The sequence below is a fragment of the Primulina huaijiensis genome, chromosome 7, assembly GCF_012295235.1.
Source record: "Primulina huaijiensis isolate GDHJ02 chromosome 7, ASM1229523v2, whole genome shotgun sequence".
NCBI classification, from domain to species: domain Eukaryota; kingdom Viridiplantae; phylum Streptophyta; class Magnoliopsida; order Lamiales; family Gesneriaceae; genus Primulina; species Primulina huaijiensis.
In genome coordinates, this window is record NC_133312.1 from 1,070,934 (window position 1) to 1,097,317 (window position 26,384).

At 35.6% G+C, this 26,384-nt stretch overlaps 3 protein-coding genes across 4 annotated transcripts; 1 reads left to right on the forward strand and 2 right to left on the reverse strand.

Annotated features, from left to right (window-relative positions):
• Positions 1-2,011: 2,011 nt before the first annotated feature.
• LOC140981543 (uncharacterized) lies at positions 2,012-6,532 on the reverse strand. The gene is made up of 5 exons (XM_073447978.1): positions 5,877-6,532; positions 3,765-3,917; positions 3,507-3,648; positions 2,764-3,005; positions 2,012-2,532 (listed from the first exon to the last, which is right to left on the reverse strand). The coding sequence occupies exons 1-5, from the start codon at positions 6,303-6,305 to the stop codon at positions 2,326-2,328; spliced, it is 1,173 nt and encodes a 390-aa protein (XP_073304079.1). The 5' UTR covers positions 6,306-6,532; the 3' UTR covers positions 2,012-2,325.
• A 1,678-nt stretch (positions 6,533-8,210) lies between these two features.
• Positions 8,211-9,378, reverse strand: LOC140981544 (protein LURP-one-related 11-like). Its single transcript, XM_073447979.1, has 3 exons — positions 8,992-9,378; positions 8,654-8,902; positions 8,211-8,535 (listed from the first exon to the last, which is right to left on the reverse strand). The coding sequence occupies exons 1-3, from the start codon at positions 9,244-9,246 to the stop codon at positions 8,401-8,403; spliced, it is 639 nt and encodes a 212-aa protein (XP_073304080.1). The 5' UTR covers positions 9,247-9,378; the 3' UTR covers positions 8,211-8,400.
• A 3,260-nt stretch (positions 9,379-12,638) lies between these two features.
• LOC140980467 (1-phosphatidylinositol-3-phosphate 5-kinase FAB1B-like) lies at positions 12,639-24,499 on the forward strand. Of its 2 annotated transcripts, none has more exons than XM_073446289.1 (11): positions 12,639-14,162; positions 14,947-15,684; positions 16,481-16,634; positions 18,013-18,357; positions 18,697-19,554; positions 19,678-20,009; positions 20,383-20,506; positions 20,591-20,761; positions 21,536-23,047; positions 23,275-23,541; positions 23,768-24,499. In XM_073446289.1, the coding sequence occupies exons 1-11, from the start codon at positions 13,564-13,566 to the stop codon at positions 24,095-24,097; spliced, it is 5,430 nt and encodes a 1,809-aa protein (XP_073302390.1). In that variant the 5' UTR covers positions 12,639-13,563; the 3' UTR covers positions 24,098-24,499. The 2 variants fall into 2 exon arrangements, with proteins under 2 accessions (XP_073302390.1, XP_073302391.1); XM_073446290.1 differs by having other exon boundaries at positions 14,950-15,684.
• Positions 24,500-26,384: the final 1,885 nt, after the last annotated feature.

Consider the following 26,384-nt stretch of genomic DNA (forward strand, 5'->3'; position numbering starts at 1 on the left):
ATTATATGGGTTGAAGCAATCCGGCAGAATGTGGTATAATAGGCTAAGTGATCACTTGATGAAAAAGGGATATGTAAATAATTCAATATGCCCTTGTGTTTTCATTAAGAAAACAACATCCGGATGCGTAATTATTGCTGTATATGTTGATGATTTAAACATCATTGGAACAAATAAGGAAATTCAAGAAGTTGTGTCATACTTGAAAGAAGAATTTGAAATGAAGGATCTTGGAAAAACCAAGTATTGTCTGGGTTTACAAATTGAACAAAAAGAATGTGGAATATTTGTTCACCAGACAAATTATACAGAAAAGATCCTTAAACGTTTTAATATGGACAAATCAAATCCTTTAAGTACTCCAATGGTTGTTAGATCATTAAACATAGAAAAGGATCCATTCCGTCCATGTGAAGATGATGAAGATATTCTTGGTCCAGAAGTACCATATCTAAGTGCTATCGGTGCCCTTATGTATCTTACAAATTGTACAAGGCCTGATATATCTTTTGCCGTAAATTTATTGGCAAGATTTAGCACATATCCAACAAAGAGACATTGGAACGGAATTAAACATATATTCCGTTATCTACGAGGAACGACAGACTTGGGACTTTTGTATTCAAAAGATGCTAATCCAAGTATAATTGGTTATGCCGATGCTGGATACTTATCTGATCCACACAAAGCACGTTCTCAAACTGGATATGTATTTACTCGTGGAGGCACTGCAATTTCTTGGCGTTCACAGAAACAAACACTTGTAACAACTTCATCAAATCATGCCGAGATTATTGCACTACATGAAGCAAGCCGTGAATGTGTGTGGTTAAAATCAATGACTCAACATATCCAAATCTCATGCGGATTATCATTCGACGAGAAGCCTGTGATACTATATGAAGATAATGCTGCATGTGTTGCTCAAATGAAAGAAGGATACATAAAAAGCGACAGAACTAAACATATTCCTCCTAAGTTCTTCGCATTCACCAAGGAGCTTGAGAAGAATAAATGTATTGATGTTCGTCACATTCAATCAAGTGAAAACTCATCAGATCTCTTCACAAAGGCACTTCCTACGACAATATTCAGAAAGCACATATATAATATTGGGATGCGCAATCTACGAAATTTGTGAAGAATTGTTCGTGTCAACATGAGGGAGAGTTTAGGTGACTGCACTCTTTTTCCCTTACTGTGATTTTTATCCCAATGGGTTTTTCCTAGTAAGGTTTTTAACGAGGCAGTATAAAAACACGTAATGTATACAATCATTATGATCATCATCACAAGGGGGAGTGTTGAAAAATTATTTAAAAATGTGAAAAATATTTGTGTTGAAAATGTGAATGTTGAATGTTGAAAATTAGGTAAAATTAGGTGTTGAATATTGAAAATTATTGTGTGATGATGTAGGTAATGATGTATTTTATTTTTGGTTTATTTGTAAAAATTTTCTATAAATAGATATCTCATTTGTGAAGAAAATCACAAGTGAGTTGAGAGAAAAATATTATAAAGTGTGTAGTGTGATAATTTTAAGAGTTTGAGATTTTTACTTTTTACCGTAAATTTTTAATTTTTCACAACATTTAAGACGATTTCATAAATAAATTTTGTGAAACTGATTTTTTATTTGAATCATTCATAAAAAATATTACTTTTCATTATAAAATTAGACAAAATTAACTCATTTCAAAAATAAAAATCTATCATACCATATCACAAAACACGTTTTCAAAAACATAAACGGGTGAACACAAGAATAAAATAATTTTTTGTTCAAATATGATCAGTGTTTGGTTTTATTTTTTGTATTTATGTTTGTTTTCAGGTTATATGACACAATGTAATTTAATATAATAATTTACAATATCTAGAAAAAAGGTGCCAAACTCGGGAGAAATGAAGATGTGGAAAACAAATCCAGAACAACATAACTCAACCCTATAGAAGTTCGGCAACCCGATCTTGGAAAAAACAATGATGTAATATTCCATAAAATTCAAAGTAATTGAGGATGCAAAGATCTAGAAATCATGCTCAAGGCAGTGAATTGGTTGACGAATAGTTTAAAAGATATCCAAGAAAATAACACTAACATTACAATCCATCCGGCACTCAAACTGATATTTCCTCTCTTTCGCAGCAAAGGAAAACTAACCCATAAATCAAAAAGGTTATAAAGTCCACCAACACTAATGACATCCACAGTTTTGGCAGTATACTAAATCGCGATCCTATTTGGATTGGAGGGGGGAGAATGCTCCGACCTATCACTTGAATACAAACAGCAATTGCAACAATCTTATGTGACTCTCATCATAGGTAAAGCTGGATGAGTTCATCACTAACCACAGAAGGGGTTAGAACACCTAAGTCTGTAAAAAGTAAGGTAAGATACTGTGGTGGGGTATAATCTCTGGCAGATGTTTCAACCTCGACCTTTGATGGGATTGGTACCCCAAAATCAATGGGGCGTAAGGCAGGCACCATGTCTTTTTGGTCTAACGGATACATGCGAGCGAACTGCAAGTAACACAAAACCTTAGACCGTTACAACCAAAATATTTATATATTTTTTAATATATAAGGTAAACCAGTTCAATTATCGGTCTAGTTATGAAAATATTGTCCGAAACATCCATATGCAAAATAATGACTATGCAGAAATGCCCGTTTGAGTCTACTTTTTCTTGATATGACTCAAACTATGGTCACTTCATTTATTATACGTCAAACCAAATTGTTGCAGTTTACCTTGTAACTTTCGGCAGCAACATATACTGGTTTATTCATGCTCTTAGCAACCAATGCAATTTGGTAGGTACCCATCATATTTATTATACCACCACTTTCGACTACTCCATCAGCACCAACAAACACCATGTCTACTTCATCCATGCTATATGCCACAGCAGAGTCAATTAGGAGCTTGACAGGCAGATTAAGCTTGGTGAGCTCATTTGATAATCGTAGTCCGTTTCGATCTGGTCTCCCTTCTGCATTTCACAGTTGACTTACGTGCTTAGTCGAGCTGCCAGTTTGTATAAGTTAAACCGTTGGACTAATATGGTTTAATCTGTTTCCCTTACTAATTACCGAAATAAAAATTTCACCATTCACATATCCAGATACATGTGAATTGCCACGTCATAAAGATTGTGCTCATCAAGATACCAGGATAGTATAAATCAGTGGTCATGTTCGCATAGCATTCACAAACTAAGCACAAACAAGTCCTCTAGTATTGTAATCTGAAAGATACAAAGACATTAACCCATAGTCATTTTCAGTTACTTTTTTAGGACATTGATCAACTTCCCACTAAGTATACGCAGATACGAGTCCACCAAATGATTGGACCACATAGATTTTGGACATAACGAGAACCAGGAATAATAATCAAACCTTCGATGCATATTGCAAGGTCATCACATTCAAAATTATAAAAAAAAACAAAAAAATTAAAAATAGAAAGAAGTCAACGCAAGAATAAACACCTGTGCAAAAAACTCGAAAGAGCTTCTTGTTCTGAGCAGCTGTTCTCAAAACTTCCAGCACTACTCGAGAGAAGCCATGCACCAGAATGGTACAGCCATCAAAAATAAAATCTTGACAAAGCATTGCAATGATCTTCCGTGCCTGAGATTTTTAACAGCTTTCCACATCAATACATATAGACGTTGATGCAGTGAGATGCAATTTGACATGTGAAGAATGACGATCATTAGATAATTTAAATCATTGCCAACGGATACCTTGTATGATATCTCCCCAAACTTCTCAGCACGTTCAATCAGTCTAGACTTTGCGGAACCAAAGTCCTCATATTCTAAGGCTGAAGTTCTTGTCACATATCGCATGAACAGATCACATCCAGCTGTTAAAGAGATGGAAGTTATGTCCCATGACTGCAAAAAACCATGAGGAAGATTATTTATTACTTAAAATTTATTTGTAAAATGGATGTATTCTCCAACATGAAGACATTACAAAAAAACCTCTTAGTATGGGATAATCCAAACATCAGGAACATCAATTATAAATAAGCATTTCAAGCATTCTTCCAAGTAGTTCCAACGACAATAATAATCATTCAACTTCAATTTTGAGACTGTAGAAACAAATCTCAAAACGGCGGATAAAATACAAGTCCATCTGTCCAATGAACATAGAGCATCAATAATACTAGGAAAATGCCAGAATTTTGGCGATATAGAGTTGTAGTATCTATTTGAAAGGAAAAAAGGATATACATAACTACTCAAAATATAGAAGGATTAAGCTTATGAGGCATACGTTTAAGTTATGAGAGCGCGTGATAGAGGGGGAGAGTTAGGAGTATCACTACTGTATCAATTAACCAATTTGGTTTTATGCCAGGTAGGTCTACAATGGAAGCTGTTTTCTTAATTAGACAAATGATAGAAAAATACAGAGAACAACAGAATAGATGCGTATGGTATTTATCGACTTAGAGAAAGCCTATGATAGAGAGCCTAGAGAATTAATTTGGTAGGTACTTAGAAAGGAGCATGTGTCTCAATGCTACATCAAGATAATTAAAGATATGTATGAAGGTGTCATAACTAGTGAGGTCTGTTGGATGGATGTCATATGAATTTCCTGTGGCAGTTGGACTTCATCAAGTATTGGCTTTAAGCCCTTACCTCTTTCCTTTGTTTATGGATGAGCTCACGGGATATATTCATGATGAAGTACCTGTGTGTATGCTGTTTGCAGATTATATTGTCCTGATAGACGAAACTAAAGGTGTAAATAAAAAATTAGATAGATGGCGTGAAGCAGTTGAGAGTAAAGGTTTTAGAATTAGTCGCTCAAAAACGGAATATTTAGTTTGTAACTTTGATCCTGAATCTACCTGAACGAGTAGTCCAATTGAAATTGACGGTCGAGAAGTCCAAAAGTATGTAGCTTTTTGCTATTTAGGATTTATTATCCATAAGACTGGGACATTAGAGATTATATAGAGCATAAGATTAAAGCAGGGCGGATGAAATGGAGGATAACATCGTGAGTCTTATGCGATAGAAAGATGTCTGCGAAATTGAAAAGAATATGATATAAGACCATTGTTCGACCAGCTATGCTCTATGACTCAGAGTGTTGGACCACTAAAAGACTACATATGAATAAGATGACAATAGCAGATATACATAAGTTAAGATTGATGTGTGACAAAACGGGTAAACTACATATGAATAAGATGACAGTAGCAGATATACATAAGTTAAGATTGATGTGTGACAAAACGGGTAAACTACATATGAATAAGATGACAGTAGCAGATATACATAAGTTAAGATTGATGTGTGACAAAACGGGTAAACTACATATGAATAAGATGACAGTAGCAGATATACATAAGTTAAGATTGATGTGTGACAAAACGGGTAAGGATAAAATTATGAATGAAATGATTACGAGCTATCTAGGTGTAGTCTCCACAGAGAATAAGATTAGAGAAAGACTTCTAATATGGTTTGGTCACGTGAAGAAGTGACTGAACATCACCTTAATCCGACATGTCTTAGATTGACAGTTAAATGGAAAGAGTGGCAGTGGCAGTGGCAGGAGAGGCAGACCATTGAAAATTTGGATAAACATGGTTAAAGATGATATCTCAGATGCGCTATGATTATTTTTATTATTATCATTGAGAAATGCGTGGAATGCGATATGACCGAGTGGTCTATCCAATCTCACAATGCGATGCAACCTATGAAATTATGAATCGTGGGGTGATACTTTGTGTTTACATCAAACAAGTAAAACCGTAAAAGGGCTTCGTTTCTGCGCGGCGAACTTCAAAGACACAGTAATAAATAAATAAAAATAAAAGCACCTACTTTTAGCAAATCAGACGCTCTTTTGAGCTCAATCTCAAGTTCCATCATAGTGGTAGCTTGACTCGATCGAATAACCGATGACAAAGCCCTAATGGCCGCCACGGCCTCAGCCAAATCCGGCAGTTGCCGCCAGTTATTAAACTCATCCACCACGCTGAGCTTCTTATCTTCCTCTCCACCGGACGTATAATTATCAGAAAAGGCGTCATCGGGGTGGTGGCCAACGGCGGATTGCGCCTGAGCCAGCCAATCGCTAGTGACAACCCCATGGTGTGCCGCGCGTGTTTGGTAGTAACGGGAGACTTGAGGGTTAGAGTTATCGGCGGACATGACGGTGGAAGCGGAGGAAAGGGGCCTGCTGTCTGGGTTCGTGACAGTGTCGTTTCGGAGCGGTTTGTCGAGAATGAAGGAAGCTGACCTGTGCCACATCTGCTTATATCGTGTGGGGGTTCGGTGTTGAATTTATCCTGTTTTGAGGGCGGAAAGCAACCGAATATGGATCAGAATTTGTCCGATTATGCCGAGAGAAATCGAAATCGCCGGTGGAATTTCGGAATTATCGGGTGATTTCTGTCGTGGTTTGTGGCTTTTTCTTGCGTTTAATGCTAATGTTGGGTCTAATGGAGTTTAGCAATGTTAAATGGTTTTAGCTTTTTGACAATTGATAATGTTTATTAAAAATTTTTTTTTTCCCGTTGAGACAAAAAATCATCAAATATTCCATACATGGTACTAAATTCCTTACATGGAACTAATGATCTCGACATATATATGTAAGAACAAATATATATTACACGTATTAAAATAAATTGAAACAAAAAAAAAAACATATGTCAACTACACCCATTATTTCAAAACAAGAGCAAAAAAACTTGTTGTTGTTGTTTTTTTTTTTTTTTTATAGATTTTAATGTGTATAATATAAAATTTGTTTTTGTTATATCAGTCATGTATAATAGTATCGTTGTAATATAAATAATATTTCGCGGCTTTAAATATTTCGGCTACAAAAAGACAAAAAAAATTTTTGAGTTATTATATGAAACGAAAAATTGATAAGTTACAAGAATAAAACTCAAAGCGACGTCTTCAAATGCTTCATTGCTGAAAAGCTCGCTCAGTACTGGCGGTAGACACAGGTAATGTCAAAAAAAGATGAATCAATCTATTCAATCAATAACTCAACAATAAACAATCAAAATTCAAGAATCAATGGCTCATAAACAAATATTCAAGCAATGTCGATCGATCAAAGGACGAAAAATCTATACAAATCACCTTATAAAAATTTTTACAAAAAACTTTTACAAACAAATATTTTAAGTTTTTTTCCACTAATGAAATATTAAAAACTTTTTAAAATTACTTATCTAAACATAGTCCAATTATTGATTCTTTAAAATTTTAAATATAAAATATGACATCAATAATGAAAATTAAACTAACAAAAATCTGAAAGTTTTTGAAAAAAATCATTTATAAATATTTATTAATCGACAATACAACATATTATGGAAAATGGAATTAAGAAGCATTGGTTGATAGGAGAGGGGTTGTCTTATCAATGAGGAGTATACAATAGCGTAATTAAATGTGTTCCAAAAACAAACAAAAAACCCAATTATTAATAGCATATTAATGTTATATTTTGAAATATTTCAAGTTATAATCCTAAACAACTAATAAAATAATTATCAAACAAATAAATAAGTAATAGTCAATCAATGACTCAACAACAAACAAAGAAGACAATAAGGTGTACATGTATGTTATGGTTGTGAATGTACGTGGACAGATTAATTAAATAAAATAAATAAGTAATTTAATTAATTTTCATGTAAGTGGTTTACGTGTACGGATTTTTCTGTCATTACATAAAAGGAAGAAACAAAAAGACTGAAGTCGATGTCTATATTTGCAATGGCCCACAGACCACAACTTTTGACTTAAAAAACAGATCAATTATTTGAGCTAGGCTGGACACATAGAAAGGGATTTTTACTTAAGTAAGTTAAAAAAATGGGCTGGGCTACATCCCAGTACAATCCTTCTTGAAATGAATCTGTAAATTCTATTTGATTTGATGCTACAACTCAGGCAACTATAAGTATCATAAACGTGCCGAGGATTTATTGGCCTAGTGACAAGTAACAAGGAGGCTCGGAAATTCTCACTTTTCAGAAGATATATATCGGATTCTAGTCTCATATATGTGAGTTTATATTTGTTGTATTTGGTAATTTGTTGGATTGAGTGTATTATTGTATATATTTGTGATTGATGAAAAATTCTAACATCGAATTTTGATTTTAAGTCTTCGTTAAGTCTTTTCCTTGTTCTCAATTATCCATTTACGACAATTGTCAGTTCAATATCCCGAATTCCCTGTTTTTGAACATCATCAAACTTGAGATTCAACTAAAAAATAATTAATTAAAGTGTATCGAGTTTAATTATTTTTAAGTGGTATTACGTAATCAAGCAAGAAAATGGTGGTGTTTTCAGTCAAAAGTTGAAATGAAATTCACATTTTGCGGAGGATGAGGCCAAAAACAACCACAAGTCCCATAATAAGACAACGATCCGCGTAGGGCTCCACCACCATTGTTAATACATCTTCTCCCAGAACAACTCCACTGTTAGTTATCTTTCTTTTAACCTGCAATAAAATTTATACACAGCTAGCTGATCATAATTATTGTTTAATGATCAAGGGAGCCGGAGAAAGTGAAGCAAATCAGTGCTCTTTTTACATTAAATTCTTGTGATTTCATTACCTCAGCAACAAGTTTACCAGAGTTGTCAACTATCTTGCAAGACGACTTGCAAATTTGAGCTTCCATAACATATTCACGAGGCTGATTTTTATCCAATCCAACGACAACCTTAAACGACGAAGCCCCTCCAAGAAATCCCAGAACTTTCCTGATGTTAAGGACTTTTGTCACGCGAAATTCGGGTTTTTTCTTCTTCTTGCCTGTGTTAGCTGGTCTGTAACCCTCCCACAACCCAAGAACAGAGAGTTTCTGAAAAAAGTAACATGCAATATCGAATGGTTTAAGAATGACATTAACCAACTCTTGCCGAAATAAATAAATTTTACATTTTCTTTTACCTTCGCAACTATAGTGAATAAAACCTTGCCCTTAGCATCCATGATATGGACTTGTTTGCTACATCTGGTATGGTAATTATCAACTCGGTAGACGATGCAGCCATCTGAATCGAATACAGTGCAACCGTTGCTGCCTAGTATGAGAGATTTCATCAACAGGGTGAATATTTGTTGTTTGGAACAAACGGGAGTAGAAGAGGAAAGCGTTTGAGGATACACTTTTGCCATGTAAAAAAGCTTCAATTGGTTGCCCATAAGTATCTGTGAGGAGCTCTAGAGTACATATGCGCTGTACCGCAGGACTTGTAAAAGGGGCCAATAGAAACTCTAGCTTTTATATTGTGATTACTCAATCAATGGTGTATTGAGATACTTTCTTGCAATGTGTTCAGTGCTTTGTGAATGTCTCACACCCCCATGGTTTTATATATATATATATTATTGTTGGGTGCCTTCTTGCTAGAGCACCACATGAGCGCCGCAACACGCAACATAAACATCTTGCGTATATCACATCAGCCTGTTTAAAAAAATGTGTTGTATTAAATGTTTGTAAGATGTACGTTGACATGTACATCTTGTGGAATGTCACATCTATCGTGTGTGTATGTGTGTGTATATTATCGACTCACTTTAATTTCAAGAATTATTCATTTTTGTGAGATAGGAATTGGCAAGAAATGATTGTTTACTCTCTGGAATATTATTACATTAGCTTTTTGCAAAACATTTTACTATTTGAAACGACATGTTCCATGTCCACCTGTACGTAAACAAAAATCTTGGTTCCTTATTGTGTTCACAAGTGTGCTCAAATTGGAATCCAAGTTGTGGAAGATACAAGACTTTTTCGGTCCTACAAGACCTAAAGACTGAAGCACTCTCTATTTCATACAGTGCACAATATAGACACTTCCCTCCATGTTGACATAAAGATTATCCCAAGTGACCATTCAGACCACAAGATTTCATGTCTTTACTTTCTTATACAACAACTTGCATTTGGTTTTTTTCCCTCTTTAATTTAACATTATATTTTGGCATTCTGCAGCAATCTGCATGCATGCTGTGCATTTTACATATATAGTTGTGCAGATTCTTAATTTTGTTCCCCTTTCAATCTCATTAGTACCCATTGATTATGTTGAGGTGCTATGACAGCAAATCCTTGTTGATATTTAATCAATCGCCTTTTGTCCTTTATGTTTGGTTAGGTATCCTCCACATAAGCACGACAGGATGTCAACCGACCCCAAAAATCTTGGCTTCCATAGCTAATCATATCGGNATACTTAAATTTGACAATACCAAATTTGTAATTATAAATAGGTAAATATATAATATAAAAAATGCAATTTTATTTTTTTAATTGGTTTATCATGAACTTTTGATCAACATTTTCTCAAAAGCTTGAAAGTGATCATGATCTTCTTTTCATATCTAAAATATAATACTTGGATCCCACTCAAACTAGATTATCAGCATTGATTTATTTCATTTTCTTTTTTTTAAAAAAAAAAATGGGAACAGGATAATCGAATTAATTTGACATTGAGGCCAACAAATTAGATGGTCCAAACAATTTATGCCAGAATCCGAAAAATACAGATCTAAACTCTGCGTACACGGAATCGATTTATCTTTAAATTTTTGTTCGAGAAACTAACGTTCGAGCTTGGTGTAATCTTGATATAATATATTTTACGCATCAAAATAATTTTTTTCCCGTCATTCTCATCTTAAAATTAAGGGTGTTCCCGAATTGGTTTAAACAGTCTACGTTTGAGAATTTTTCAAACCGAGACCTACCCACAATGAAAGGATATATAATGGTTTTCATTTAACCGATATTTATTTATATGTTGGATGTGTTAAAGAAGTCTGACAATTTTCTTAATTTTTTTTTAAAAAATGACATCTAACGTACAAGTGGCTCATCATATGATCAGCCCAATATGGACCCATATCCATAGCGAAGGGCTCAAGCCCATTTCCAAGTCGGAGAACTGGTCCACTGGTGGAGACAGCTTTGACGAGTCGTAATAAGCGTGTTAAGGAGCTAGGAATTGGAGAGTGAGTTAAGTAATTGGAGACTATCGCCCATAGCAGGTGAGGCCCGAACTATCGGAGCAAGCTCCTGGCTAAGACAACGGATTGTCTCCGATTAAGTGTAGACGAGTCCTAAACGTGTGGTCTTTCACTTTGCACGTGTTAGATCACATATTTTTTCCTATAAATACAAAATTTGAGAACTTCGTCATTCATTTGATATATTGATATCTAAGCTAACATCTTTAGTTACCTTCTCACATAAACTCAATATCTAACTTAAGAGTCGAAGAGGTTATGTCAAGATACCTCTCGGTCCTCTTCGAATGGTTTGTTTATGATCTCAAACTTAAATCATGTTCATAATCTTAATTCGGATTAGTTTCGGTCGTCAGAACTGGACCATACATTTTTAGTGAGTATCAAATGAGATGATGATAATCAATATATTGTATAAAACAATTGATAAAGCTCGGTTCAAATTTGGATCGAGCTCGTTTTGGTTTTTTTATAAGAAGAATCTAAAATGATAAATGATTTGATTTTGATTAAAAAAAAATTGTTTTCGTGATGTTGATCTATAAATATGCGTGTGATATTTGAGGAGCTTCTGAAAAGGGCGGGCTGGTGGACATGGGACAGATGCAAAACTAATAAGCACAAGATATAGCAAAACACGTTTTACTTGCCCGCTACTACCACAAATACTTTTGGTTTTCGGCTTGATTACAAGTACCGATAAAGGCAAGTACCGATAAAGGCCAATTTCGAGCAGTCCACCTCATTGGCATTTGGCCTTGCAAATCCTTTTTTTTTTTATTTATTTATTTTTGGTCGAACATTGAAAATGGGAATTGGTACGTGCCACACTTTAGGATGCACTTGACAAGTCATCCCTAAATATTGTTCTTTCTGGGAGAGGAATAAAAATTTTCTACGTGACTTGTTTATTATATGATATTATAATTTTATTTAGATATTATCTTCAAACTTTTGGTTCAAGATATATATAAAAAAATCATTATCGTCATTTGAATGACAGAATTTAAAATTTGTGCTATGATGTATAATTATTTTGAGTAGGTTTCTTGTGAGACGGTCTCATGAATCTTTATTTGTGAGACGAGTCAAACCTACCGATATTCACGATAAAAGTAATACTCGTAGCATAAAAAGTAATACTTTTTCATGGATGACCCAAATAAGAGATCCGTCTCACAAAATACGACCCGTGAGACATTCTCACGCAAATTTTTGCCAATTATTTTAGGTAAAAAAAATTATCACAAATTTCATATTATATAAATAAGAACAAATTCGTTAATTTAAGAATATATGATACTTTAACATAGATAGTACGCGGTTTCATTATGTCCCATTTAATTTAAATTAAATTAAACAAATTGCTAATTACCGCAACGGATTTATTGCAGCCAGATCAGAACTTCTGATTAATGTGCTTATGAAAACCCTAAAGTACCCCGGCAGACAGAAGCCTGCGAAGAAAAACACGCACACGTGGATGATTTTGATTGGTTGGGACTTTTAATTTCTATTTTAACGAAAGTTGATTGATATATCACAGCACATCAATTTACAGTCCCTCTCTCTCCCTTCTTGAATATTATTTATTGTTTTTAATTTTGATTTGATATGACACAGATTTTTTAATGTTTGGAGAAAATAATGAATTTACTCCTCTCGCTTGTGATCGATGTATTTGCAATCATTATGGGGGAGAAATGATGCAAGAATTGGGCAGTCGTACGGTGCTTTTCTCGAATTAGATTAGAATTGGAATAAACCTGAATAACGAGTTGAGAGTGATTTCCTGACCGAGCGATTGGCATTATATTTCTTCCAGGATTTGTGTGTTCTTAATTTTATTGTTCGATTACATGTGCAAGGGAAGGCTTGAATTTCTTTTATTTTTATTTGTTCCTGTTTTCTTGAGGTAATGGATTTTTGAATAATTTTTGCCTTTTTCGGTGCTTACTATGTTGAAATTCGAATTCGAGTAGTGGGTTAGTGTTGGAAATCCGAATTAGATTCGGTTTAGGATATCCGAATTGATAACCGGCACATTTAGGGTTTGTGTTGGTGGAATTCGTTAAAGTTGTTCATTACGGACGCGCCGCGGGGGTGGATTCAATTCTTTGATTTTTTTTTTTTGGTGTTAGATTTACTGTCGTGGGAATTGATAATATTATGGTGGTGTTGTAAAGGAAAAATAAGAATTGTTGCAGTTCCGCAGTCATGATTGTTAGGTGTTGATAAAAGGAAATCATTATTTCTGTGTATCCGAATATCTAGAGCCTTTTTTGAGGTTTGCTTGCACATTCTGAAGGCTTTCCAGAAAGTTTGAAATCATCAATTTGGCGTTAGATTGATCTTGGTGACTGAGTCATTTTGAAATTGGATAATTGGCATGTTTCTGTTATTGATACTTGGGGGAAGGGCGCACAAGTGGATGTTGTAGTTAGCAAATGATAATATCAAAATGAGAGAGAAAATAAGAAGTCTATGGATGCTTCCAATAAGAATTTTTCTGATCTGATAGGGTTCTTAAAGTCCTGGATCCCTTGGCGGTCCGAGCCAGCTCATGTGTCAAGGGATTTTTGGATGCCCGATCAGAGTTGCAGAGTATGCTACGATTGCGATACCCAGTTCACCTTATTCAACCGTAGGCACCATTGTCGCCTCTGCGGCCGAATTTTTTGTGGCAAGTGTACTTCAAATTGGATTCCTACACCACCCAGTGAACCTGAGATTCCACAGGAAGAGTGGGATAAGGTTAGGGTCTGTAATTACTGCTTCAGGCAATGGAAGCAAGGTTTATTGGCACCCGTTGATGATGGAATACAGGTTCCCAAAGTGGACCACATCAGCACCTCTCCGTCTGCCACCAGTTTTATCAGCACCAAATCCTGTGGAACCTGTGACAGTAGTAGTGTCACCTTTGTTTCAATACCTCAGTCTTGTGCAGTTAGCCCGCCTCAATCAGAAACAATGGAGACTACAATAGAACGACAAACTATTACAGCAACAACAAGCAATGATTATGCCATGGAGATAGGGGAACAAAATCTATCTCAAGACCAATTTGGATTATGCTCCAACAGGTTCTTCTTTCTGCCTTTCATTTTTGACTGCTTGGACCAATCATTTAGCTCTTATCTATTATCAGAAAGCCTAGGTTTTTTAGATAGTTAACAGTACTCTACTTATTCGTGATCGGCTTAGGATTTTTCCTAAGTGTGCATGATACCACGTGAATTTTATTCCAATCAGGGGGGCCTTTTGTTTGTTTAATTCATATTTCCCATTATGTCAACTATTTTCTGTGGCGCATGATCGTGAAATTATGCGAAAGAACCTAATATTGATGAAACTACCCCAGGACTATGAGCTTTTCAGTTTCCTCGGTGTGATTTTCATGTCTTATGAGTTCTTAATTATTAATCCATGTACCAATGAGTGTAAAATCGGAAACTTAGCCATCGCATGATAACTAATTCAAATCTACGGATGATTCATGATTGTAACTTTCTGTTTTGTTCTTGTGGAAGTTGATTCTTTATATGGATTTGTGTTGTGAATGTGAATATACTCTTGGAAAAATGGCCGAGTTAGTTCTTACAGCTTTTCTACTTATAATGTAATAAGGTGTTAAGTTTGTTTTCTTCATTGTATAACAAGTAGTTTAAATAGATCTTTTTGTATTGATTTGCCAATCGTTTCGGAAGAGCTCTATTAAACTATATCATAATAATGCAATTAGTTTCTATTTACCAACTAGGACACAGCTGCCATTAGCATCATGGGAGCTTTTACACCTGAGAAGTTATACTTTATCTGCTGTCTGTTGGTATGATTACTAATTTTCCTTGCGAATTCTCTGTACAGGAGTGATGATGATGATGATGATGAATATGGAGTATATCACTTGGGTTCAACAAGTAGTCCATTTTCTCAGATTAATGGCTATTATGGTCATGTTCAATTCGAAGATATGGGCAGTGGCTACGAATCCCATAAAGTCCATCCTGAAAGCATTGCTCTTGATTCAGAAAGTCGGACTAGTTCTCCATTACATGATATTTTCGATTCCCGGGTCTCTGATGAAGTCCAGCAGATTGTGCAAAAAGTTGTTGAGCATGAAGTTGGTGACGATGATGAGGCACCTTATGCTACTGAAGATGTTGATTCTGAACCTGTGGATTTTGAAAATAATGGAGTTCTGTGGCTCCCTCCTGAACCAGAAGATGAAGAAGATGAAAGGGAGGCAGTTTTGTTTGACGATGACGACGATGGAGATGCTGCTGGAGAATGGGGGTACTTGCGCAGTTCAAGCAGCTTTGGGAGCGGTGAATATCGAAGCAGGGACAAATCAAATGAGGAGCACAAGAAAGTCATTAAGAACGTGGTTGATGGCCATTTCCGTGCTTTAATAGCACAACTCTTGCAGGTAGAGAATCTTCTTACAGCGGAGGAAACTGATGGAGAGAGTTGGATAGAAATAATCACGGCCTTGTCGTGGGAGGCCGCTACATTCTTAAAGCCAGATATGAGCAAGGGTGGGCAGATGGATCCAGGGGGCTATGTGAAAGTCAAATGTTTGGCTTCTGGGCGTCGGAGTGAGAGGTGATTGCTCAGTTTTTTGCTCTGTTACTTGTTATATTTATCTTATGGTACCTGATAATGTTTTTTGTGAATGTAAATGTTTTGGTATGAGTTTTTTAGTCTTCTGGAGGCAGATTGTATGGACCCACAAAAAAATGAAATGGAGTTGAATTTGATATTAGTTTGGGAAATGGGTATGACATGGGCGGTTTATATGCATGACTAACTCTTTGTCAATGATTTTTGTTTCCTTGTAATTTTTAAAGAATTTTATTAAATTTAAGTTGTTTCATCACAACATTTAGTCATTAGAAATATTTTGGTGTCATTCTAGATAATAGACGAAAATTGCTTTTGGGTTGGAACAAAGTTCTCAGTCATATCTCTGCTACTTGAGTTGCATGTGCTCTTTAGAAATTTGTAAATTTGGGAACTGGAAAGTCTGAGATTGTGGATAAGTCCTGGGCTCTGTTGTCTAGAGGAAATGTCCAAGACGTAGAATTGGCTAAGCTCTGATCTTGTGAGAATTATTAATCTGGTTTATTCAGCTGATGGTTTAACATGAATATGTAGTTTCTTTTCCTTTTCGGTTAAGGTTAGAATCAATCAGGCTGTTACCGATGAATCATTGTGAATGATAACAGACAATTCTGGGATTGTCTTCATGATTATCAATCGAGAACTTACTGCCATCAAACACATATCTGAATGAATTTTAGAACTGCTTCAGTCCCCAGTTTAATGCAGATTTCTACTTCTTTTCGATATATTGTTATTGTGCAGCCTTACAAACTTCATTTTTATTAATCCTTGATAGCACGGTGGTCAAAGGAGTTGTTTGCAAGAAAAATATAGCTCATAAACGGATGACTTCAAAAATTGAGAAACCTCGCGTGCTAATGCTTGGAGGGGCGCTTGAATACCAGCGTGTTTCTAATGCTCTTTCAAGCTTTGATACTTTATTACAACAGGTTGAGTTGATTATCCTTTTTAATGATTTTAAGCGAAGTCTGAATTTTCTGTTTGTTCATTGTTGATATTATTATTATTACTACTACTACCACCGTTAAACACCATCTGCACCTAAATGTGGGGGTTTTCGCATCAATGAGAGTTGAACTAGACCGAGACTTCAGGCTTTGTAAAGACCCAAAGATTGCAAAGCTTGAATATTTGGTTGAGGAATTTCATTGAAAAAGATGTTGAAATTTCCCTCCATAAAGGCCCTGTTGACCAAGGGATGAGCCACCGTATCTCCTTCCCAGAAAATTTAGAGAATATTACCAATTGTGAATTATAGATCTTCTAGCATCGAGATACAAAGTTCGACAACTCTCATTTTACATGCTTAATTTGAATAATTGGAGATGATCAAAGAGCATGTTTGATCCAGTTTGGAAAGATGAAACAAACACATATTGGAGCCATTTCCAAAGGTTTCCCAAATATGTTTGTACCCTAAGAAGTTCTTAAACGCCAACACCACATTTCCAAGATAATCCCATTTAATTCCCCAATTGATGCCTCTTTATCTGAGCTTTGGCAGATGCATCAACAATTAATCTGAACCAATTCGATGTTGGTTTGTGCCATTTACCACATTATCCCAGTTTCTGTTACCAGGTTCTGGATGAAACTCCCATTAAGTAGCTATATTTATTCTTTTCCTGTTGGTGATTTTGAATCCCTTAGTGTGGTGTATTAGCGAGAAAAGTTTATGATACTCCATATAATTTTTCAAAGAGATGTGGAGACTCCCTTATATTTACCTCTTTTTTTGGTTGTGGCAACACATCGAAATTCCAAACAAAATATCAATTAGATAGGATCATGCTTTTCTATATTTTAGGATTCTGAACTATCTTTCCATTTGATAAAAGGATTTGAAATCTTCCAAATCTCTAGGAATCTTAGGTTACGTTTGGATTGATGAATTTGATTTGAAGGAAGAAATTTGATTTAGGTTGAATTATGGATTTTGAATAATAATTGATTGTCATGTTGAGTGTATTTGAAATTCACCACAATTATTATTGAAACTGCGTAGCTTGACATTTACTATTGAAACTGCGTAGCTTGACATGGAGTGATTTTGAAATAGACTCGAATTTTGTCAATTCAAGCACGCGAAAGAATTTGAAATCAATAGATTTGAAATTCATCAAAGAGATATGATTTTTGATTTAATCTTGCAAACTCTATCTTTTATAGGACAGAACTAATATGAATAAAATCATCTGAATATTTTCCTTTCTAGTTCTCCATGCATGAAGATATGAGACATGGTCTCCACATTATGCTATTTTTCTTTTATATGAAACTAATGCATTTATTTACATTCATTTCCAGGAAATGGATCATCTTAAGATGGCAGTTGCAAAAATAGATGCACACCATCCTGACATTCTTTTGGTGGAGAAATCTGTTTCGCGGCATGCACAGGAGTATCTGCTTGCAAAAGATATATCACTTGTTCTGAATATCAGAAGGCCACTCTTGGAGCGCATAGCCCGCTGCACGGGTGGCCAAATAGTTCCTTCAATTGATAATCTGTCTTCTCAAAATTTGGGATATTGTGAAATGTTCCATGTCGAAAGGTTGTTAGAAGAGCATGGAACTGCTGGACAGAGTGGAAAGAAGCTGGTGAAGACGCTGATGTATTTTGAAGGTTGTCCGAAGCCGTTGGGATGCACGGTCTGTCCCTTGCTAGAACAATACTAATGATACTGATGTTGATAAAATAATGAAAGTTCTATCTATCAGCATTCTTTTGAAACCAAATTGATATGAAAGCGAGTGCAATTTTAATATTTCAGTCTCTTACACATTTTTAATGTCTTGAGGAACTTGTTCTCTGAACTTATATATTTAAGATTAATGAAGTCTACCAACAAATCACCAAGTTCCCTATTCTTTAAAACTTATTTTCTTTTGATGGAAAAATGTAAAAGCTTTTTTACCACCTAAGGGTATAATAACTCTCTTCAGAAATCTTACTGTTCTGATGGTGAATTAAGATGTTTATTGCTTCAGATATTACTTCGAGGAGCCAATGGAGATGAGTTAAAGAAAGTAAAGCATGTTATACAATATGGGATTTTTGCTGCTTATCATTTAGCTTTGGAGACATCTTTTCTTGCCGATGAAGGTGCCTTTCTGCCAGAACTATCATCAAACTCCCCAATTACAGTTGCAATTCCAGAAAAGCCATCTACCATTGAGAGGTCCATCTCAACTGTTACTGGGTATACCATCCCTGCCAATGAACAAACTCCCGGAATTCAGTCATTCAATGAACCACAGAGATCAAATAGTCTGCCTACTTCAGATCTGATAAATGCTGCAATTACGTCCTTCCACAAAAATGAATGTACAGACAAATCTACACTTCCAGCTCCTATGAGTTTTCAGTATCCCAGAGCTCTTTTCTCATCTTCTGTTGATAACTATCAGCATTGTCCCTGGAATGAACCATCTGCTTCCCACTCATCAGAGGAAAGAGACCTAGTAGATTTTGCCATGGCATCGGAGGTAAAAACTTTTGAAGCAGATGAACTGGCTGCCACCAAAGATTTTCTCGGTGTAAATGCTTATTATGGTGATTCAACTATCAGAAGTATGAATAAGAATATCTGCAACCTGGATGCAAACACAAATGACTCAATTTCGTCATCATTTTTCGCTGATAAAAAAATTATTGGGGAAGAACCTGGTTTAAACGAAGATTTTCCGCCTTCCCCCTCGAACCATCAAAGCATATTGGTTTCCTTATCATCGCGATGCGTGTGGAAGGGAACCGTTTGTGAGAGATCCCATTTGTTTCGGATCAAATACTATGGAAGCTTTGACAAGCCATTGGGTCGTTTTCTGCGGGATCATTTATTTGATGAGGTACTCTCGTCCTCTCCTGGTGGGCCTTGAAAGGATAATCATCAATAAGTTTGGTATTTGTGTCTTTTTGCTGGAGTTGTCTTAGGTTTGTATGGTACTGAGAGAGTCTGATATGTTTGACAGGATTATAGATGCTCCTCGTGTGAGATGCCAGCAGAAGCTCATGTTCAATGTTATACTCATCTACAAGGTACTCTTACAATCTCAGTTAAGAAACTGCCAGAAATTCTTCTTCGAGGTGAAAAAGAAGGAAAGATTTGGATGTGGCATCGTTGCCTAAAGTGCCCAAGAACTAATGGTTTCCCGCCTGCAACTCGAAGGGTTGTGATGTCTGATGCTGCATGGGGACTGTCCTTTGGAAAGTTTTTGGAGCTAAGCTTTTCAAATCATGCAGCAGCAAGCAGAGTGGCAAGCTGTGGCCATTCTTTACATAGAGACTGTCTTAGGTTTTATGGGTACGGTGTCTGTTTTCTCTCTCGGTTACTCTTTTCTCAATTATTATGATCATGAGTTATGAATGTAAGTTATCAGCATTTTGGTTGTCAATTAAACTTGAAAACTTGGCCTTGGGGTATATTGAAGTCAAGTACAATAGTCAATGAATGAGATCTGTTCAACTGGGCCATTTTGTTACCTTATTTTGGATAAAATATTTTTCATAAATCTTAAAGAATGCTTGATGAATGGCTAGCAGGCTACCGAAACACAATTAAAATGCATGCTGCTTTTTGCTTCATAAAGCTTCAAGAGTGCTAGATTGCCCGGCAGCACTCCGTGTGTGTTTGTGTTAATGTTTGCGAAAGTTTTATGATTCTGCATTACATGCAGGTTCGGGAAAATGGTTGCTTGCTTTCGGTATGCGTCCATTGATGTTAACTCAGTCTACCTGCCTCCCTCAAAACTTGATTTTAGTTATGGAAGTCAGGAGTGGATTGAGAAAGAATTGAATGAGGTGAATGACACACATTTTATCTTACTTTGAGTTTTATTCCCCTTGTTTCTTTGGCCCCAACAATTTGTCTTACTTTTCTGACAGGTGGCTTGCCGCGCAGAGCTTTTGTTCTCTGAAGTGCTTAATTCTCTTCGTCTTCTGGTGGAAAGAAAATCAGGCCCTAGTCAGCCCAATAATTGCATTAAAATTCCTGAATCAAGACGCCAAGTAACAGATCTAGAAGGGATGTTGCAGAAAGAGAAGGAAGAATTTGAGGTCTGATATTAAATTCAAATTTCAGTTATTTTTCAGTTCTGAAGATCATGGATTATATACTGACTACATATTTCTTCATGGTTGATATGAATATCAGTGGAACTACAAACATCTGTTGCAGAATTGATTACCTGATTGCAGAGTTGATAGCTATACATGTGGTTGTATGTGCATTTTGGGGTTCTATTCATTCTAAGAGATTGTACGCGTAGTTCTGATTTGTAAAACTCCGATTCTAGTCCAGCTTTATAAGTGCTATTGCCTTCGAAACAAATATTTAACAGGAAAAACGTCTGTCTTCTCTCCCTGGTATAGATGCAATAATAGCTCAAAAGTATTTTTGTGATTCATCTTAGATGCTGTTTTTTCTCTTAAATTTGTCATTATGCTGTTAACCTTTTTTCCCATGACATTAGTGATATTGTCATTTCTCATTGAAATTTTATCCTTGTGTTGTTGCATTCTTTACACTTCTCATGAATCGGAATGTAACATTTTGTGTTCAATCGATATCTAGATTTAGATTTTTTCCTTGGATAAAATTCAAAATTTCAAATATCTAGTATTGAATCAATGTTCATCGTTGTATTTTCGCTAGATTTTAATGGAATAACGCTAGTTTTTCGGAAGCCTGGAATGGCCAATTGCGAAAGCCTATAAAAAATAGATATTAGATACCATGTTACTTGTGGAAAATACAGGAACAGTTTTAGAAATTATATTTATTTATTTTAAATTTAATGTGGGCACCAACACATGTTCCTAATTGGGCAGGAATCCTTCCAGAAAGTAGTGAAGATGGATGAAGAAAAAGGGCTGTATGCGATAGATATTCTTGAGCTGTATCGACTCAGACGACAAATATTTTTCCAGTCTTATATGTGGGACCACCGCCTGATATATGCAGATAGTTCTGATGACCAAAACCAACCAGGTGATGTGGAAGTCTCATTTTCAGAACCCATTCAGAAATCCCATAGTGTTGGTGAGAATCTTCATGATATAGATGTCCCTGCTAAGACTGGTGAAACTTTGTGTACTGTTGAATCTATTCCAGTTGATGCAAAACCTGACCAAAGTCCTGATGAAGAGGTCAGCAATAGGCAAAGTGATTCTTCTGAAGTTGTTCATCAACAGACGGATGTGTCTCTTAGCTCTGATCATGCAAATCAAGATCCGAATACAATTTTTGTTGGGGTGAATACGACTAGTGAATCTGATCCTCTGGAGTCAAATATTAGTGTCCATAGATCCCTCTCTGATGGGCAAACTCTTATTTGTTTATCAGATACACTTGAGGCAGCGTGGACTGGTGAAAACCACCCTGGTACTGGAATCCCTAAGAACAATAACTTTTCCGAATCATTAGAAGCAGATACATCATCTACAGTAGCCATATCTGAAAATTTTGATGTGGAAGACTCGGGGGAGGATTTGAGCATGTCAAAGGTATCTCGAGGTTCTGATAATTTGGAAGACACTGTAAGCTGGTTAGGTATGCCGTTTATAAGTTTCTATCGATCATTAAACAAAAATTTTGTTGGAACTACCCAGAAACTGGATACACTCGGCGAATATGATCCAGTTTACATTTCATCATTTCGGGAGTCTGAACTCCAAGGTGGGGCCAAGTTGCTTCTGCCTGTGGGGATTAATGACACTGTCATTCCAGTGTATGATGATGAACCCACTAGTATTGTAGCTTATGCACTTGTTTCTCCTGATTATGTTGCCCAAATTTCTGATGAGCCGGAGAGATCTAAGGACATTGCTGACTTGATGTTTTCTACGTTATCCCTTGATTCTGGGCATTTTCAATCTTTTCATTCTTTGGACGAAATGGTGCTGGACTCTTACAAAAGTCTCGGACCTGGGGATGAGAGCATCTTATCCTTATCAACTACTCGTAGCTCTTTGCCTGTGGATCCATTGTCTTATACAAAAGCTTTGCACGCTAGAGTGTCTTTCTCGGATGATGGACCCAAGGTGAAATATGCGGTTACTTGTTACTATGCGAAGCGTTTTGAAGCTCTTAGGAGTATATGTTGTCCATCCGAAATGGATTTTATTAGATCCCTCAGCCGATGTAAGAAGTGGGGAGCTCAAGGTGGCAAGAGCAATGTGTTTTTCGCTAAAACCTTGGATGATCGGTTTATCATAAAGCAAGTGACAAAAACTGAGCTGGAATCTTTCATTAAGTTTGCTCCTGGATATTTCAAGTATCTTTCAGAATCAATACGCTCAGGAAGCCCAACATGCCTAGCAAAGATCCTTGGAATTTATCAGGTACACTAGGAACTTGATAAAATAACTTACAAGTAATTTATTTTTCCTACCTCTGGTTGCAAGCTCTCGAGTCCTTTAGATGCTCATCTCAATAGTATCGCTTATTTTTTTTTGCTTTTGGTTAGATACCCCATCACAGTAGATATCCGCACTTTTTCAGAATAAAAATAAGTCGACTCGTTTTTTTTTCTGAAATACCTTATATATATGTCTGGTGTTTTTATAAGGTCACATCTAAGCATCTGAAGGGCGGGAAGGAATCCAAAATGGATGTGCTGGTTATGGAGAATCTTCTGTTTGGTAGAAATCTGACACGTCTCTATGATCTTAAAGGATCTTCCAGGTCTCGGTATAATCCTGATTCTTCGGGAAGTAATAAGGTTTTGCTGGATCAGAACTTGATTGAAGCTATGCCTACTTCCCCAATTTTTGTTGGAAACAAGGCCAAGAGATTATTGGAAAGAGCAGTATGGAATGACACCTCTTTTCTTGCTGTAAGTTTGTTTTTTCTTATTGTAGTTTATTACAATCCAAGTATAAGCTGGAGGCGTACAAGAACTGTTTGTCTTATAGTTGGTCCTTGATTCTTTTAGTGCTTTATTTTCTTTTGCTCATAGACGCATATTTGTTTTTTTCATTCTTGATTTTGCAAACCTACACTCAACCAGATACGGATATTAGATTATTAACATGCGGAACGAACAAAATATTTTAATGCAGTCAGTAGATGTGATGGATTACTCGCTACTGGTTGGGGTCGATGAAGAGAAGCATGAGCTTGTTCTCGGGATTATAGATTTCATGAGACAATATACATGGGACAAGCACCTAGAGACATGGGTTAAGACATCGGGCTTCCTTGGTGGACCAAAAAATGCTTCACCAACTGTAATTTCCCCGAAACAATACAAGAGGAGGTTCAGAAAAGCCATGACCACATATTTTCTGATGGTCCCAGATCAATGGTCGCCTGCTACAATCATTCCCAGCAAGTCAGAGACAGATCTATGCGATGAGAATAAAGATGAGAGTGTGACGTTTACTGAGTAAGGGACATTTGCTTGTACATTTTAACCCAAAAGGTGAGAGTTTAATCCCATACCGGTTTCTCCATGTTCATATATTCTTTTGTGAATCAGGTTGTTTTCTCCTCTCTGTAGAAGGAGAATTGATTGTTATTTGTAGGGAAGAACAAATGTAGTCGAGGCCATTATTAGTATCATAGCCTATATATTTGACAACGCTTCCCCCCCAAAAAAAGGGTTATATTGTAGACATTTTTTGTGTGTGTTTCTCTTCCCCTTGATTTTTTATACTTGAAAAATGGAAGTTAATTAGTATATGAAATTAGCATTTGTGAGCGGGTTTGCTGTTTTTGTATGATTACGATTCCTTCAAATAGAAGATTTGCACTTTGGCGTATTTTCATTATCTGATTATTATCAGTTTGAAGGTGGGAGGCAGACTATTCTTTCTGTATTTACACATTGAAATTTGGATAACCATCCTGGTGAATGTTAATGAATGGATCAATTTCCGGTGCATGAGCATGACCCACCCCTCGACTGCTGTGTTCGTACTCGAATTCAAGATGTACGTAATAAGTATATTTCCCATGTTCAGCGTAAAGTGAATTCCTTGTTATAAAATCAAAAGATCCACTACTAAATCTTGATTCCAATTTGTGTGATGTTTGGGAAAAAGTTTACGGATAAGCTGGGATTACTTGTCGAGTTGAACTTGATTTGAAAGTTATTCCTCTATGAGTTTGAACAAAATCCAAGTGAAATGTTATTGAAACAAGTAGGCTTTAAGCCATTCTTGAAACAAATATCATTCAACAATATTTTCACTATATATCAATTTGTAGAGATGTAAATGAACTAAACTGTTTGTGATCTACTCGAAGCTTGACTCGATAAAAAATTTATTCAAAACCGTTTATTGAGTCGAACTCGATCTCGAGATTGATAATTTTATCAAGTCGAACTTGATCTTAATGATATTCGGTTTGTAAGCTCTCAAGCTCGGTTAGTTTTTTGGGCTTTGAATTTGTCTCACATTGTTATTTTAGTGAAATTCAAGATATTGAAATTCTACAAAATGATAAGCATGCTCTTTCAACTATCATATCTTAGTAAATATTTTGGCTAAAAGTGCTCGACGAGCTCTAAAATGAGCTGAAAAATTAATTTTTTAACGAATTCAAAAATGAGTCTGCTTAACAAAGCTGAGCTCGAGCTCGAGTCATGCTTGTTAAACATGATAAACAAACTATTAACGAACCGATTTCAAGCTATTCACGAGGTTAGTGATTTTCAAACTAGCCGAGAAATAATGATAAAAGCTCGTAACGATCTCGAGCCTATATATATATCTTAAATGAGTAAAGCTCGAGCTCGATATTGTTCAACTCGGCTCGTTTACATTCCTATTTGTTTATATGTACTAACGATCGAAGCACACGTGATGTGTTAGTAACATAATGCATTAATTTTATTTGTGTTATATGTGTAATATTTACAAATAGCAATAGTATTGTATCTTGTCAAGTGATTGGAACGACATCATACATTGATAATGTAATATTTTACAAAAATTTTGACATAATTTCTCCATAAACTGAACTCTCTCAAAACCTAATCAAAATATACACAACACGACAACACATATTTGGAAGATAATTAATTACATAAACTTTCCCAAGATAAATACAAAGGCATCAACATTCATTACATTCCAGAAATGAAATAACAGATTCATCAAAAACATGTATATACCAGTCTTACGTCGATATACTATTGAGCAAAGAGTAAAAATTAACTTCTTGTATAAATATATTCCAAAATATAAGTTAGAATTCCTTATAAAAGCTAACTAATATGATCAATATATTTCAAAATTCAAAATTGAACTTCTTTGACGACTCCTTGATTGACTCGTTGTTCATCGACCTATTATATGTCCCATGATCAACAACTACAAATTGGATAAGCGCAAATCAATAGTATAAAATACATAAATATATTTGAGTACTAACGGATCGTAAGAATTTCTAGATGTAAATGAAAATATTAAAAACATAGTCAATTGGTAAATATGAAAACAAAATTTAAAAAATCATAGAATAAATACAACATACAAAAATAAATGAAAATTTCTGCAAGGATTAAACAAAATGAACGATATAGATGAAGAAAGTTGATGGCGGAAGATGATAACATGTTTTAATTGGATAATTTTTGTTGGAAACATGAATAAGATTTGAGGTTAGAGGCTAGTCTCATCGAAATCAATTTTTTTTAAAAAAAATTCAAAATACATCTTTTAAAATCCA